This window comes from Erinaceus europaeus, chromosome 15, assembly GCF_950295315.1.
Source record: "Erinaceus europaeus chromosome 15, mEriEur2.1, whole genome shotgun sequence".
Lineage (NCBI taxonomy): Eukaryota > Metazoa > Chordata > Mammalia > Eulipotyphla > Erinaceidae > Erinaceus > Erinaceus europaeus.
In genome coordinates, this window is record NC_080176.1 from 17,869,991 (window position 1) to 17,884,594 (window position 14,604).

Consider the following 14,604-nt stretch of genomic DNA (forward strand, 5'->3'; position numbering starts at 1 on the left):
TCTAACCACTCTAATCAGTCTGAGTTCTCCTTTACTTCTAAACTCCAGACTTTTAACATTAAAATTTGTATCTACATGTGGGTTTTAGATCTCACATTAGGTTGGTAAGGATTTATTCAGGGACCAGGAGGTACCGCACTTGGTTAAGTGCACACACTACAGCGCGCAAGGACCCAGGTTCAAGCCCTTGGACCCCATCTGCAGGGGGAAAGCTTCAGGAGTGGTGAGGCAGGGCTGCAGGTGTCTCTTGTCTCTTCCCCTCTCTACCTACGCCCTCCCCTCTCAATTTCTGTCTCTATAAAATAATAATAATAAAAGGATTTATTCCTGCGTGTCCACGCTTATACTATGTGATTTCCAGCAGGTTGGTTGACTGTCTAGAAACTTTGCTGAAAAAAAAAAAAATAGCAGCAGTGGTTTTCTCTATCTTGGGCTTCACAGGGGCAAATGACAGGGAAAATTAGCAGGTACTCAGTGACACTGTTGTCCTACTACACTTCATGCAGGTAAATCAAAGTATTTATCTTAGGTTTTTTTCATTGTTTCTCAACGCTTATCTGATGGCTAATGGAAATCTGCCAGCTGGCGATGCAGTCGGTCGGGAGTAGTACTACTTCACCAAATCTGATCATTTAAATAAAGAACCACCTCAGCTGAAGGTGGAGCTGGAAGGTAGCTGGCTACACCACGGGAATAGCTGGATTCATCATGGAATACAGCTGTGCCTGTGCAGTGCGCAAAGTCTTTGCCCGGAAGGAGGCAGGGATGGAAAAGTTTGGGAGAAGGGCTTTTGAATGACTGACTAGTCAACCCGGCGGTGAGTCATTGAAAGTTTCCAGTTAACAATGCCCCCGCCTGGGTGAGCCCAGCCCGAGCGCATTATGAGCCACAAGGCAGTCGGGGTTGCGTGTTTTATGGCTTTACTGTCTCGCCTACTAAACGATACATAAAATGAAAGACGCTCCGCGCCGCCTTCGAAATGTAGGGCGAAACCTGTCTGGGGGCGGGGAGGAGGGAGATGGAGAGCAAGAGAACGCGGTCCGGCTGGGGAAGAGAGAGGAGTGGCTTTCGGAGTTGGGAGCCTTTTCTCGCTTCGTGACGGGTGCGGCCCGTCTCCCCCAAACCTTAGGCTGCGCTGCACCCCGGGGGCCACCCCCAGCGCTCGCCCCGCCCCACCCGGTGACAGGTGGGGCCACCGGGACGCGACCGGACCTCCGCTTCCTCGCGCAGCCTGCCGGGAGCCAAGGCTACTTCCGGTTGCCCGGGCCCCGAACTCCGACTCCCGTCGGCCCCCGGGAAAACCGCAGCGGGGTTACGCGGGCGCTGCCGGAACTTGTAGTCCCGCCTTCTATGACTCCTCATAGCCGGAAGAGAGCCGGGACAGGGCCGGGAACTACCAAGGCGAAGGTACGGGTGGCGGCAAGGGGTCAATCCGCGTCGGGCGTGGGGTTGGCGGTGGGGCAGTCGGAGGTGGTTGGGGTTGGGTGGGAGGAGATCCGCTCACACACGAGGAGGGTAGAGCCGCCGCCGCCGCCGCCGCCGTGGATGCGGAGTCGGGGCTGAAGCTGCCGCCGCGACGACGCCGGAGACCGAGCCGCTAGCCCCCGGCCCCTCCGCCTCGCCGCCTCCCCGGGCCAGCGCGGCCTGCTCCGCCCCGGCCGGTCGCCCCCGCCTCCATTTCCCGCCCTCTCGCCGCCACACACACGGCCCCCCCGATCATGGATCCAGGCAGTGGCGGCGGTGGCGGCGGGAGCGGCGGCAGCAGCAGCAGCGACTCGGCGCCCGACTGCTGGGACCAGGCGGACATGGACGCCCCCGGGCCGGGCCCGTGCGGCGGCTCCCTGGCGGCGGCCCCCGAGGCCCAGCGTGAGCAGCTCAGCGCGGCCTTCAGCCGGCAGCTCAACGTCAACGCCAAGCCCTTCGTGCCCAACGTCCACGCCGCCGAGTTCGTGCCGTCCTTCCTGCGGGGCGCGGCCCAGCCTCCGCCGCCCCCGGCGGGCGCCGCCGCCAACCACCACGGAGCCAGCAGCGGCGCGGGAGGCCCTGCGGGTAAAGGGCCGGGGCCGGGGCCGGGCTGGGCCGAAGCCGGAGGCCTGGCGGCACGTGGGCGCTGACAGCGGCGCCGGCGGCCCGGGGAGGGGCGGCGGGCAGAGACTGGGGGCTAGCGGCTCGGTCTCCGGCGTCGTCGCGGCGGCGGCCTGCGACCTGGCCCTCCGGGGGGCTCGGGTCCCCCGACCGGGAGAGCCGTATGGGATGGCGGATCCGCCCGGGTCCGCGCCACGAGGCCTAGGAGGGAGCGCAGGTGGGGCGGCGGCCCGGGGCCCGCGGCGGGGCGGCGGGGGACGCGGGCCCGAGCTCCCTTCACCTTGGGCCCGGGCGCCCGCCGCAGCCCCGGCTCGCGGAGCTGTAATTACGAGCGAAATAGCTGTGGCAGCGCCCGGCCGAGCACTCCCAGGATGCACTGCAGCCGAGCCGCCGGCAGCGCTGTGGATGCGCCGGGCTCGCCCCGGGTGCTCCCGCTCCCGCTCCCCGGAGCCGAGTTCACAAAGGGACCTGCGCGCCCCTTCCCTAAGAGGGGCCGCACTCTTCTCCTTTGCTAAGTGACGAGTCTGTATTTTCTGGGCGTTACGATCATCCACCTCTTTCAGGTTGCATCTGTAGTTACTCTGCGTACACTCTTGAGCATTTGTTAGAACTCAGTACTTGTCACATGCTGACCTTACCGATCTCAAGTTGAGTCTTTTTTTTAAAGCTGCCTTACATTTAAGGACTGCTTAAGAGGCCTTTCAGGTGCTTTCAGGTCCCTGCTGACTCTTACTGGTCTTAGGAGTGTCAAATTTAAGTATTCACCCTACAGGCTTACTTTCAGCTTCAGCTTAAAGGGGGAAAGAAAAGGCCGACTCTGCCTCTGCCTGTGTTCTTGGCCATGGCACCGGCGGCCGCTTCATACAGTCCCCACCGCACCGTGAGAGCAGTGTTGATTTCTTTTGCATGTTCTCTATTACGGTATCTCTTAGGTCAGTCAGCAGCTCAAAGGTGATCTAGTTTAGTTTCTTCAGAAACTTGTTACAGCTTTGTTTCCTGGATGCAAGAAGAATTAAGGGAAATACTTGTGCCTAACCACAGTTTGGATTTGGTTTTATTAACTGGTGCTTCCCTTAACTTGTGTGGACGGTTGTTTTCCTTTTGAACAGGGCAGTTTAACTTTTATTCCTTTGCTTAGATCAAGCCCTTTTTGTTAACCTAGATTAGTTCATCTACTAGATCTTAAATGTGTCTGCTTCCCTGCACCCAGTCATTTTACCAGAGCACTACTCAGCCCTGGCTGAAGTGGTATGGGGAATTGAACCTGGAACTTTGGCGTAGCAGGCATGAGCTATTTGCTCTGTTGTCGTCGTTGTGTTCCTCTTCCCCCTCCCCCCCCCCAGTCCTTTTCCTTTCTGGCCTACTTTCTCTGGAGCACCAGGAATACTTGACTAGACCTGGGACTACATTTTCCCCATCAGGGAGCAGCCATCAGGGAGCAGCCATGGGGATGGCCACCTACAGAGCAGCCTTCTGGAACCGGAGTCACTGATGAGTGACTTGGCTTTACCTCGTATTCAGGACTGACTTTCCTTTTCTTGATCATTTGCTAATTTGCAGCTTTAATTTTAATTTTTCTTTATTATACTATGACTATTGGAAATGTGTAGGGAAGTGGCAGTGGGTAAAAAAAAAGAAAGAAAAGTTCCTGCAGTTTTTCCCCCTTTTTATCAGAAATATATTCTCTGGTGTTACTGATTTTTCTTTTCCCAGCTGCTTCTACAAAATGCTGGGTGATGTTCTTAAAAAGCACCTTCTGTACTGTGTCTATTGGAAAAGGCTAGGTTTTCTTTTTTTAATTTTATTTTCTGAATTTCATGAGATAGTTTCACATGAGAGAGTCAGGATGTCAGTGCAACCCATTTGGGACCAGGGATCCAACTGGGAGCCTCAAACATGTTAAGTGCTGTGCTCTACCAGCTGAGCTCGTTCTCTGGCCTTGGGAGTTCTCTTACATAATGGTCCTAATTCTTTTTGTTATTATTTATTTACTTATTTATTCCACAACACTGGTCAGCTCTGGCTTACGGTGGTGCTGGGGATCGAACCTGTTAACTTCAGAGCTTCAGGCATGTCTTTTGCAGAACCCATCATGGATTTTCTAACTGAGGTTCCCAGTTAATCTGAGACTTGCTGGATTATATTCAGTGCATTCCAGTCCATAAAATGTAACCACTAGAACAAAGAAATATGCTTAGAAGAAGCAAGGAGAATATTGGAAATAGAACATAGAATGAAATTTTTTTGCTTCCAGGGTTATTGCTGGGGCTCAGTGCCTGCACCATGAATCCACTGCTCCTGGAAGCTATTTTTCCCCCTTTTGTTGCCCTTATTGTTTTTGTTGTTGTTGTTATTGCTGTCATTGTTGCTGGATAGGACAGAGAGAAATCAAGAGAGGAGGGGAAGACAGGGGAGAAAGGTGGACACTTGCAGAGCTGCTTCACTGCTTGTGAGACAATCCTCCTGCAGGTGGGTTAGACCAGTCTTTGTGCCATGTGCGCTTGACCTGCTGCACTGCCCCAGACCCCACCCCACCCCCAGAATGAAATTCACAAAGGAGGAACTAGTGACTACTATAGGGGTTACTACTATTGTTATTGTAAGGAAACAGCATAATGCCAACATGTTTTCTTCTATTGTTAAGTGGCAGCTGAAATCTGGTGGGTGTGTCTTTCAGATAGCATTAACTCTTGCAGGAGTACAATTTAAAACCTGTCGGGGTTATCTGTCATTTCTCCTGAAAACAGACTAATTTGTTTTCTTTCTTTCTCTTCTCTGGATTATATACAGTGGTGTTCTAGGCAACTAGTATAGGAAGATGGCTTTGCACAGTATCACTCGCAATCAGAACGCCACTTTTGAAACCTGTTCCCAGCCATCCCAAGTCAGAATGCAGGATTCACAGCTGCCCTCGGATCTCTGAAAATTTAGAAGTTTGCAAAGAAATTATTAAGTCAAACGTATTCAACCTCTGGCACATGAGGTGCATGCCAGGGGTTGAACTCTGGACCTCATGCTTGAGAGGCCAGTGCTTATCCACTAAGCTATCTTTTGGCCCCTTAAATGCAGCTTTCCACATAGCCAAGTAAACTGGCGCAGTTATGGTCATAAAGCAGTGGTCCTGAAATGAGTAGAAATGCAGAAGACGAAGCACTGGTGTACAGGAACAAACATTTCTGTACTTACTTTAAGTTCCTGTTTGTATCTTGTTCAGTCATTTTCATTTAGACTTTTTTGGGGAGGGGGCTTCACTACTTCAAGTTGACTGTTTAGAAAGATAGGAAGGAGAGAGGACAGGAGAAAGGCAAGGCTAACACAGCACGGACTGAAGTTTCTTCCCCTAGTGCTGTGTGGGGGCAGGGCTTGTACCTGGGTCATTAGCATGACAGAGCAGTACCCTGCCCAGTGAGCTAGCTGTCTGCCCTATTTAACTTTTTTAAAAAGATTAATTTGAGAAGCAGGTCTAATGTTATCAGGGCTACTAAACAATAGATATCACAGTCTGGTATAAAGGACAGAAATGCACTGCTTCCAGCATGGTGATCTGAGGGCTCTTTTGGGGGGGATCAGAACACAAGAAATAGAAGAATGAAGGAGAGAGGCCTGTTTTATTTTTTTTAATTTTTTTATCTTTATTTATTTATTGGATCGAGATAGCCAGAAATCAAGTGGGAAGGGGGAGATAGACACCTGCAGCCTTGCTTCACCACTCGCAAAGCTTTCCCCTTGCAGGTGGAGACTGGGGCTCGAACCTGGGTCCTTGTGAATTGTAACAAGTGTGTTCAACTAGGTGCGCCACCACCTAGCCCGTGAAAGAGACCTTTTTCAACCAAGAATTATTTGTTTGTTTTTTATCAGAGCACTGCTCAGCTCTGGTTTATGGTAGTGCAGGGATTGAACTGGGACTTTGGAGCCTCAGGCATGAGAGTCTCTTTGCATAACCATTATGCTATCTACCCCCACCCTTTATCATTATTTTTAACCGGAGCTCTGTTCTGCTCTGGTTTATGGTGGTGCAGGGGATTGAACCTGAGACCGTGGAGTCTCCAGCAGAGTCGTTTGCGTAGCCATTGTGCTGTCTCCTCTGCCTTCCACATTCTTTTTTTTTTTTTGCCACCAGGGTTATTTGCTGGGGCTTGGTGCCTACACCACAAACCCACCACTCCCAGTAGACTTTTTTTTCTTTTTTTTTCTTTTTACTTGATAGGACAAAGAGAAATTGATGGGGAAATGGGAGGGAGAGAAAGAGACACCTGCAGCTCTTGCAATTCTTTCACCACTTCTGACGCTTACCCTATAGGTGGGGCTGGGGGCTTGAAGCTGGGTCCTTGCACATGGTAACATGAGCACTCAGCCAAGTGTGTCACAGCCCAGCCCCTCCTCCTCACTCTAATTCATGTAGTGAGGGGAAGACATCAAAGAGATGGAGCTACTCCACTAGCCTGTCCATGGTGCTCCTGTGTAGCAACAAGGAAGTAAAAGAACCAAACCTTGGTTCTTAAGGCTTGCACTCTACCCACTAACCTTTCTCCCATTAGGTCTCTTTCATAAAGCACTGATCTGTGGACATATCTGACCAGGTAGGGCATGTGTTCTGCCATGCTTGCAGGCCCTGGTTCAATCCCTAGCACCTGGGAAGCGAAGATGTCGCTATCTCAATGAAAAAGCAGCCTGAGAGGTGTAAAATTAAAAGAAAAAACAACATTAAGTCCCCTTCAGAGAGGCTCCACCTTTATGACCTCATCACCTCCCCCAGAACCCCACCCACTACCATTACTTTGGACAGCAGGATTTGGGCATTGACTTGGGATTGCTAGCATTTGGAACTTGTACTTTCTGAACTCTAGAACTTCTAAAATAATGATGCAGTGTTTCATTCTCCACTTGCTCAGCCCCTTTCAAGACTGCTGCCATTAAAAAGTGAATGGAGGGGCCGAGTGACATGAAATCACACACACTTAAAAAAAAAAACATTTTTATTATTTACTGGTAAAAGAAGAATATAAAGCGAAATCTATTAATAGGTTCATCTCCTGTATATCCTTAGTAATCCATCCTATGGTCACAGACACCACCTTTACATGGCTTAGCTACCTCAGAGGACTCTAGGGAGGAGTAAGGTAATAAATCAGCTAGATAAAGAAGTTACCAATAAAACAGTTTAACTTCTCTCTGCACTGATTAGATCTTCCCCTTGAAGATGACCTTAAGGGAGATGTTTACATGTAAACATTTCTTCCAAGGTGATCTTCCTCTTGCCCTTTCCTAAAATTAACCTTTTGTCAGAGACAAGTTGTGGATCTATTGAAGGAGCACACACTTAAGCATGTGTGAGGGTCCCCAAGTTTGAGCCCCCAGCCACCACATGAGAACACTGCAAAGGGGAAGCTTCACAAGTGATGGAGCAGTGTAGTATTGTCTCCTCTCTTATCTCTCGCCGTCTGTCTTGAAAAGAAAAGAAAAAAATACAAGAAGTGATGGAATCACGTAAGCACAGAGCCCCTATGAAGCTCTGGCAGGGGGGGAAAAAAAGCATTGCTTGGTGGTGGTTTTTTTTTTCTTTTCCTTCCCTTCCTTCTTTCGTACAGCTTTGTAATCATCAGCATTTGGTGGAAGCCTCTTAATCACTGACTATTCTCAAAGGTAGCTTCTTCTGGGACAGAGTGTAGAGAAGATCCAAAATGGAAGGATTGGCTGTTTATTCTGATAAACTGCCAGCTGACTGATGGTTAAGATTAGGCAGATGATAGATAAGGTTCTTGAGGTTTTTCTTTGCCTACTGATAAAACTGAAAATAAGAACAATTCTGACATAACTTTGTTTTGTTTTGTTTTTCTCCCAGGGCAAATGAGATAGTTCAGCTGGGAACTTTGCCATAGGGGTGCCCAGGCTCAAGCCCACATGGGAAGCACTACCGCACTTGAAGCTTCAGTGCCATGGTCTTTTCTGTGTCTCAGTCTATATTTCAAAAAAATCAGCCTGAAGTAAGGAAGCCCCGATAAAGATTCCTCTCCCCCCCCAATTATATTTTCACACAAAACATTTTCAGGGCAGTAAAGAATAGAATAGGCAGGGTATATCAGTGAAAAAGCATTTCTCTTCCTATTTGACTTGGTGCTTGTGAGACTTGGGGGATGCTTGTTTCATGATTTGCAGGCTTGTGAGGATTTAGGGAAAGAGCAAAGAATTAGCTAGTGTGAGTAGCTGTTTAAACTTCTAGAAATTTTGGTTGGGAATAAGTCTTTTCAGCAGATCTGTTCAGTTAAGTTTACAGTTTTTTTAGTCCTCTTTATTTTTCACCCCTCTGGGATTGTATTGCTTAAAAAGAACAATTTACGTTTACTGGAGCAAAAGAGAAAAACATAGTAAGGGATATATATAAGCCTTACTCTGCTTTTTTTGCCTTCTGGGGGAAGAAAGCACTGTCTTAAAGTATTGGGATAGTTTGCGTCTTTCAAGTTGGAAAGGAATCAGATCAGTGCTCATCTTGGGGAGTGAGAAGGATTAGAGTGGGATTTCCTATCTAGATAATAATGAACAAATAGTTACTTGCCTACCGGCACTTGAAGCAACACCACCAAGATAGTGGTTCTCGAGGAGTCTAGAAAGGGGTCAGGATACTCAAACTGCTCTGATGGAAGACACTAAGCTGGGTGAGAGGCCCCTACCAGGACTGAGATGCTCAGCAGGGAGAATGCTCACATTCCTTACCCTGCCTGAAGACTGGCTTTGATTCCTGGCTACATGAGAGCAGCAGGGGCATGGTCAGGAAGCAGTGCTTTGATGCCTCTCACTCTAAAAGAATGAAGAGCCTTAGGTGGGGCTGGGCCAGAAATATAGACCAGCAGTATGATGATGCATCGGAGACTTTGGGTTCACTGCTCAGAACACATGTTTAAAAATGTGTATTGTTGGAGTGTCAGTGTTTTTTTAATCCATTGCACCACTTCAGAGCTGCTAGATGTGTTTGTTTGTTTGTTTGTTTTTACAAACATGACGTTCTTAGGGAACTTAGTTGTTGCAGTACACTTCAAATTGAACCAGGTTTCCTGAATTCACCTACATTCTAGGTAAGAAAAAAGAACTTGTTGAGTTTATCTCACTAACTTGAGTGGTTGACACCAAATTCCAAGTCACATTCCAACTAGGTCTCTTCACTTGAAACAAACAGGAAGTACACATATGAGGCCAATGGGCCAGTTTCCTGGTTGCCTCTGCATGGAACTCCAACTTAGTACTCACTGGCCTAAGACCATCTACTTGAGATGATCATCTACTTTTGTTGGCAGATGGGTGTTTTCTGTTATCTTTGTGTTCTAAAGACTGTCTTCTGGTTTGTTCATAACACTGTCATTTAGAGTTTCAAAGGTGAAATTCTAGTTTCTCTGCAGGAAGTCTGACCAGGTTGACATACTGCTTCAGTAATGAATAAGCTGGTTCTTAGAAGGCTAGGTTTAGAAATGCCCCTACCAGTAGTAGTCTCTTCAGTTTCAGATAAAGAAACGGGCCTAGAAGTGTTCATGCCTGCCTACAGCTATTCACAAGAGTTAATGACACAGTTGAATGTAGAATTCCTATCTGCCAACTACTCCTCAGGATCTGTCAGCCACACCATGCCATTTAATAGTGAAGAAGGAACATGCCTGAAGTAAAAAACTGTACAGTGGAGTTTCTTTGAGTGAGCCTGCAATCTTACCCTTCTCATTCTTTATTCTTAAACCTTTTTTGCAATTACTGTGGAACTTAAAAATGCTTAGGGTAATAATAAATTTATGCCCAGCTGTTTAGTTGTACCAACAATAGCCCAACATATAGGTCCTGATGACCCATTTTACACATTAGAAAGTTGAGGCTTAGAGAAGATAGAGTTGCCAGGTGACGCCTGTGAATAAGTGGAGGAGCTCGGATTAGCTAAGTCAGATTTCAACTCTTAGCCAGTAGTAGTAACACTAACCAAACTTTCCTTCTGCTTTGCTAATAAAAGATCTCATGAAATGAGCCTCTTTCAGAAACAGCCCAGGAGTCTGTGCACTATGGTACTGTCTCTGTTGTAGCAGCTATTGGCATGTGTAGGCAGCACTTTAATTTGCATTTGCTTCTTGCTACGTTTTAGGGACTGTCATGGGGAATGGGTTAACAGCTCTGTTCACCACAGCCTGTAGCATGCCTTTTTCTCAGTGTTAGGATAAAGGCTTTCTTTTGTGTCTGCCTTAAGGACTGTCAGAAAAGTCATTGGATAACTCAGTATTTTCCATTATTGCCTGTGAGGGAAACTGAAATGTCAGTGTGCAGTTCTAAGTGAGTCCTAGAGCATTCTAACTCTTCACTCATAAGCTCTATGTTAACCCATTTTGAAATACTGGGTTTCTCTCACCCCTTGTTGGAAAGAAAGCTGGTACATAGATAATCATTTTCACTCTACAGAACCCTGCTAGAAGTAACAGATAAACTGGGGCGTGGGGGGGGGGGGTGAAAGTGAAGACTACAAACAAAAGTAAGTTAAAAGCAAATTGTTGAACTAAATAGGTGAAAATTGTGTGTTTACTCTATCAACCTGTAGAAACTTTTTTTTTTTTTGTCTCCAGAGTTATTGCTGAGGCTTGAACGAATCCACTGCTCCTGGAGGCCATTTTTTCCCATTTTGTTGCCCTTGTTGTTATAGTTATTGTTATTTCTGGATAGTACAGAGAGAAGTTGAGAGGAAGGGGGAGATAGACACCTTCAGACCAGCTTCACCACTTGGGAAGCAGCCCCCATCCCCTGTAGGTGCGGAGCCAGGGGCTCAAACCTGGATCCTTATGCCAGTCTTTGCACTTTGCGCCATGTGCACTTAACCCGCCGGAGTGCACATATTTCAGTACACAGGGACCCAGGTTCGAGCCCCTGGTCTCTACCTGCAGGGAGAAAGCTTCATGAGTGGTGAAGTAGTGCTGCAGGTGTCTCTGTCTCTCCCTCTCTGTGATCCCCTTCTCTCTCAATTTGCTGGCTGTGTCTATCCAATAAGCAAATAAAGATAATTAAAAACAAAAGTAGAAGGAAAAAGTCTCTATATTTCAGAAAACTGATTATTGTGGAACTCTGTGTTCTCCTTGGAACAAGAAGTAAGTTGTGTGTGGGCACCTAGAATGGGAAGAAGCCTCATACCCCAGAGCTGAGAAGAGCAGAGCTGCCATTATTAGCCCTTCTGGTGGGGAGTGAGAAGTGGAAAATCCGGCAAGGCGGGTTTCACAGCGCAATGTAGAGAGTCCTTAAGAAAAGTTAACTGCACGCACTGTGTAGCTAACAGCCACATGTGGCTGTTAAATTAATTAAAATTAGATTTAGTTTCTTGGTCACAGTAGGCACGTTATCATTTTTGTTTGTTTGAAGATTTATTTATTGACTGAGAAGGAAACAGAAAGAACCAGAGCAATACTTTCGGCACATGCAATGCCAGGGCCTGGTGGCTTTTAAAAGCCCAGTTCTGGGAGTCAGCAGTAGCGCAGCGGGTTAAGCGCAGGTGGCGCAAAGCACAAGGACCAGCTAAGGATCATAGTTCGAGCCCCCGGCTCCCCACCTGCAGGGAAGTCATTTCACAGGCGGTGAAGCAGGTCTGCAGGTGTCTGTCTTTCTCTTCCCCTGTCTTCTCCCTCTCCATTTCTCTTTGTCCTATCTAACAACGACATTTATAAGAACAACAATCATAACTACAATTAAAAAAAAAACAAGGGCAACAAAAGAGAAAACAAATATATTTTTTTAAAAAGCCCAGTTTTCCAGTCACCTGCTGGGCTGGGCTGTATCATCTATTTAACAGCCACAGGTGGCAAGTGACTAGCACATCATAACAGATACAGAACATCGCCATCACTGCAGAAACTAGCCAGCAAAATTCTTGTCACTGCTTACCACATAAGGCACTTGGAACTTCTTTCTTTCTCTCTCTCTCTCTCTCTTTTTCTTCTTTACTAGAGCACTGCTCAGATCTAGCTTATGGCGGTAGGGAGGGATTGAACCTGAGACTTTGGAGCCATACACATGAGAGTCTTTTTGCGTAACCATTTTGCTGTCTACATTCCCTGCCCAGCACTTGGAAATTCTGTGACAATATTTAGCTAACAGAACTCAGAACTACAACAGTCACATTTATAATTGTCATCTGAAATCCATGGATTACATATTTTTCAAGAATTGGCTGAACACTGTTTAAAGCATGTATCTTGAATCAAAGCTTGCACTACTCACCATATTGATGAACTCGCCAAGTAGGACTCTGTGGAAATCTTTTTTAAAAAAAAAAGATATATACACATATATAATACTTTAAACTTGGAGTGAAATCTGTGTAACATGAAAACTGCTGTTTTACTTTTAAACATTTGAGAGAGCGAGAACCAGAGCATCACTCTGGCACAGCAGGTGCTGCAAATCAAGCTCTGAACTTCACGCTTACAAGTCCTGTGTTCCACCAGTGTGGCACTACCTCTGTTGCAAAATTAGGCATTTGGGAATTGGGCGGTAGCGCAGTGGGTTAAGCGCACATGGCGCAAAGCGCAAGGACTTCCCACCTGCAGGGTGGTCGCTTCACAAGTGGTGAAGCAGGTCTGCAGGTGTCTATCTTTCTCTCCCCTTCTCTGTCTTCCCCTCCTCTCTCCATTTCTCTCTGTCCTATCCAACAACAGCAATAACAACAGCAATAATAACTACAACAATAAAAACAAGGGCAACAAAAGGGAAAATAAATAATTTTTTTTTTTTAGTTAGCCATTTTACTGATTTATTTTGTTAAGCCAAGGCCACATGCAACTTCACCATTCTGGGCCACTTTTTCATTCAGACATACGTGAATATTATGAGAGCGCGCGGCACCTGTGTGGTGCCACGGCACTGCCCAGAGCTTCAGCCTGGGCTGCCTGCAGGACAACACGGGTGTCTTGCTCACAAGTCTCTGCCGCTGGTCCACAGTCAGCCATTTTAGTAATATAGGCGGTCAACGCCATGCACCACCACCCGGCCCCCCACAGTCAGCCATTTTAAAGTCCATCCAAACAGGAGATCCCAGATTCAATCTTCAGCACCACCAATAGCGGGAAATGAACACTCAAGAAACAACAAAATTAAGTAAACAACTCAGTGGTAATTAATGTATATACAGTGTTGTTATAGCTACTACCTGTTTAGTTCCCGAACATTTCCTGGGGCCCGGGAGCTAGTTCACCCCAGAGAGTGTGCACTTGACCATGTGCTAGGACCCAGGTTTGAGCCCATGGCCACTGCAAGGGATCACTGTGCACAGTGGAAGCTTCTGAAGCAGTGGTGCAATGCTTTGGTATCTCCCCCGCCCCCACCCCATCCTCTGGAAAGGGTGGGATGAAATCTGCTGGGAACAGTAGAATGGTGCAGGCATGAAGCCCACCCTGGATGTAGGAAACTAAATACACCCTCTGTCTTTCCCCCTAGCTTCCAGCAACCACCCATCTGCTTTCTGTCTGTTGGTTTACCTTTTCTGAGTATTTCATGTACATGGGATTGATTGTATGACATGACCCTTTGTGTCTTACTTCCACATGATCAGATCTTAACAGTTTTCAAGTCCAAAGCATCCTATTTTAGCCGGCAAGTACTACTGCTGTCTCTGTCTTCTAGTAAGATCTTTCATTTCATGTTTTTAAACGGGTGGTTCTGTCCATACGATCACAGCCTGTTTTGTTACTCTTAAACAAAAATGCTAGTACTCCTTAAGTTATCCCTTTAATTTGGGGTGAGGCAAGTTCATTCACTCTAACTCTAACCCTAACCCTAACCCTTGGATCACTTTCTCACTTGGAATTGCTCCCTTTTAGAATACTTGGTTTGGGTGTGGAAATAACCTTTGAAAAACATGGACCCACCATTTCATTCCTTGGGAGGTTTACTGACATACTTTGCCCAAGCAGATATGGCCTGTACTCAAGAAATCAAGCTCTACCATTGTCAAAAAAAGTCAGTCCAGTCTGGATGTGATAGGCATTATGACTGAAGGTGTGAAATGAGCAACAAAGAGTTGCTTGTGCATGTGTGATATGCGGAGAAGTCACTCCACCCCACCCCTGTGGCAGCCAGGGCCTCACATGCACGATTTGACCCCTCCCGATTTCACCCTTCCCGGGCACTTCTCCAGCCAGCTTGACAGAGTGAGTATCATATGCAGTGTGGAAGATAGACTAGGGCTTCCTTTACAAAGCATGCACTCTACCCACAGAATCACCTCCTGGGCAGCTGGGCTGGCCTAATGCTTATGCATACTCATGCCTGAGCTTCCAAGGTCCCAGGTTAAATCCCTCCTCTCTCCCCCCACCACCACCAGCCAGTGGTAAGCAGTGCTCTGGTTAGGAAGGAAGGGATGAATCTTAAGTTTTCTGGCTAATGAGTTCAAAAGCCATTTGTTTACAAGATGTTAATCATTCGGTTTATAATCAGACCCAAGGTCTGAACGCATAGAGTTTTGTTTTGTTTGTGCGATGGGACAACTTCTGAGTTCTGAGACCCTTTAATACGAAG

At 47.2% G+C, this 14,604-nt stretch overlaps 1 protein-coding gene and 1 long non-coding RNA gene across 4 annotated transcripts in view; one reads left to right on the top strand and one right to left on the bottom strand.

Moving 5' to 3' along the window:
- Nucleotides 1-1,032: 1,032 nt before the first annotated feature.
- The window catches only part of GSPT1 (G1 to S phase transition 1), a 38,795-nt gene continuing 25,223 nt past the window's right edge, over nucleotides 1,033-14,604 (top strand). For 2 of the 3 annotated variants that reach the window (XM_060172957.1, XM_060172958.1), the window contains exon 1: nucleotides 1,467-2,049. In XM_060172957.1, coding sequence (XP_060028940.1) covers nucleotides 1,719-2,049 — 331 coding nt within the window. In that variant the 5' untranslated portion in view covers nucleotides 1,467-1,718. Of the gene's footprint in view, nucleotides 1,408-1,466; nucleotides 2,050-14,604 lie in introns of those variants that run through there. The other variant, XM_016193215.2, reaches the window with a different exon arrangement.
- The window catches only part of LOC132533101 (uncharacterized), a 37,428-nt gene continuing 35,133 nt past the window's right edge, over nucleotides 12,310-14,604 (bottom strand). The window contains exon 4 of the long non-coding RNA XR_009544986.1: nucleotides 12,310-12,347. This is a non-coding gene — a long non-coding RNA (uncharacterized LOC132533101). The remainder of the gene's footprint in view (nucleotides 12,348-14,604) is intronic.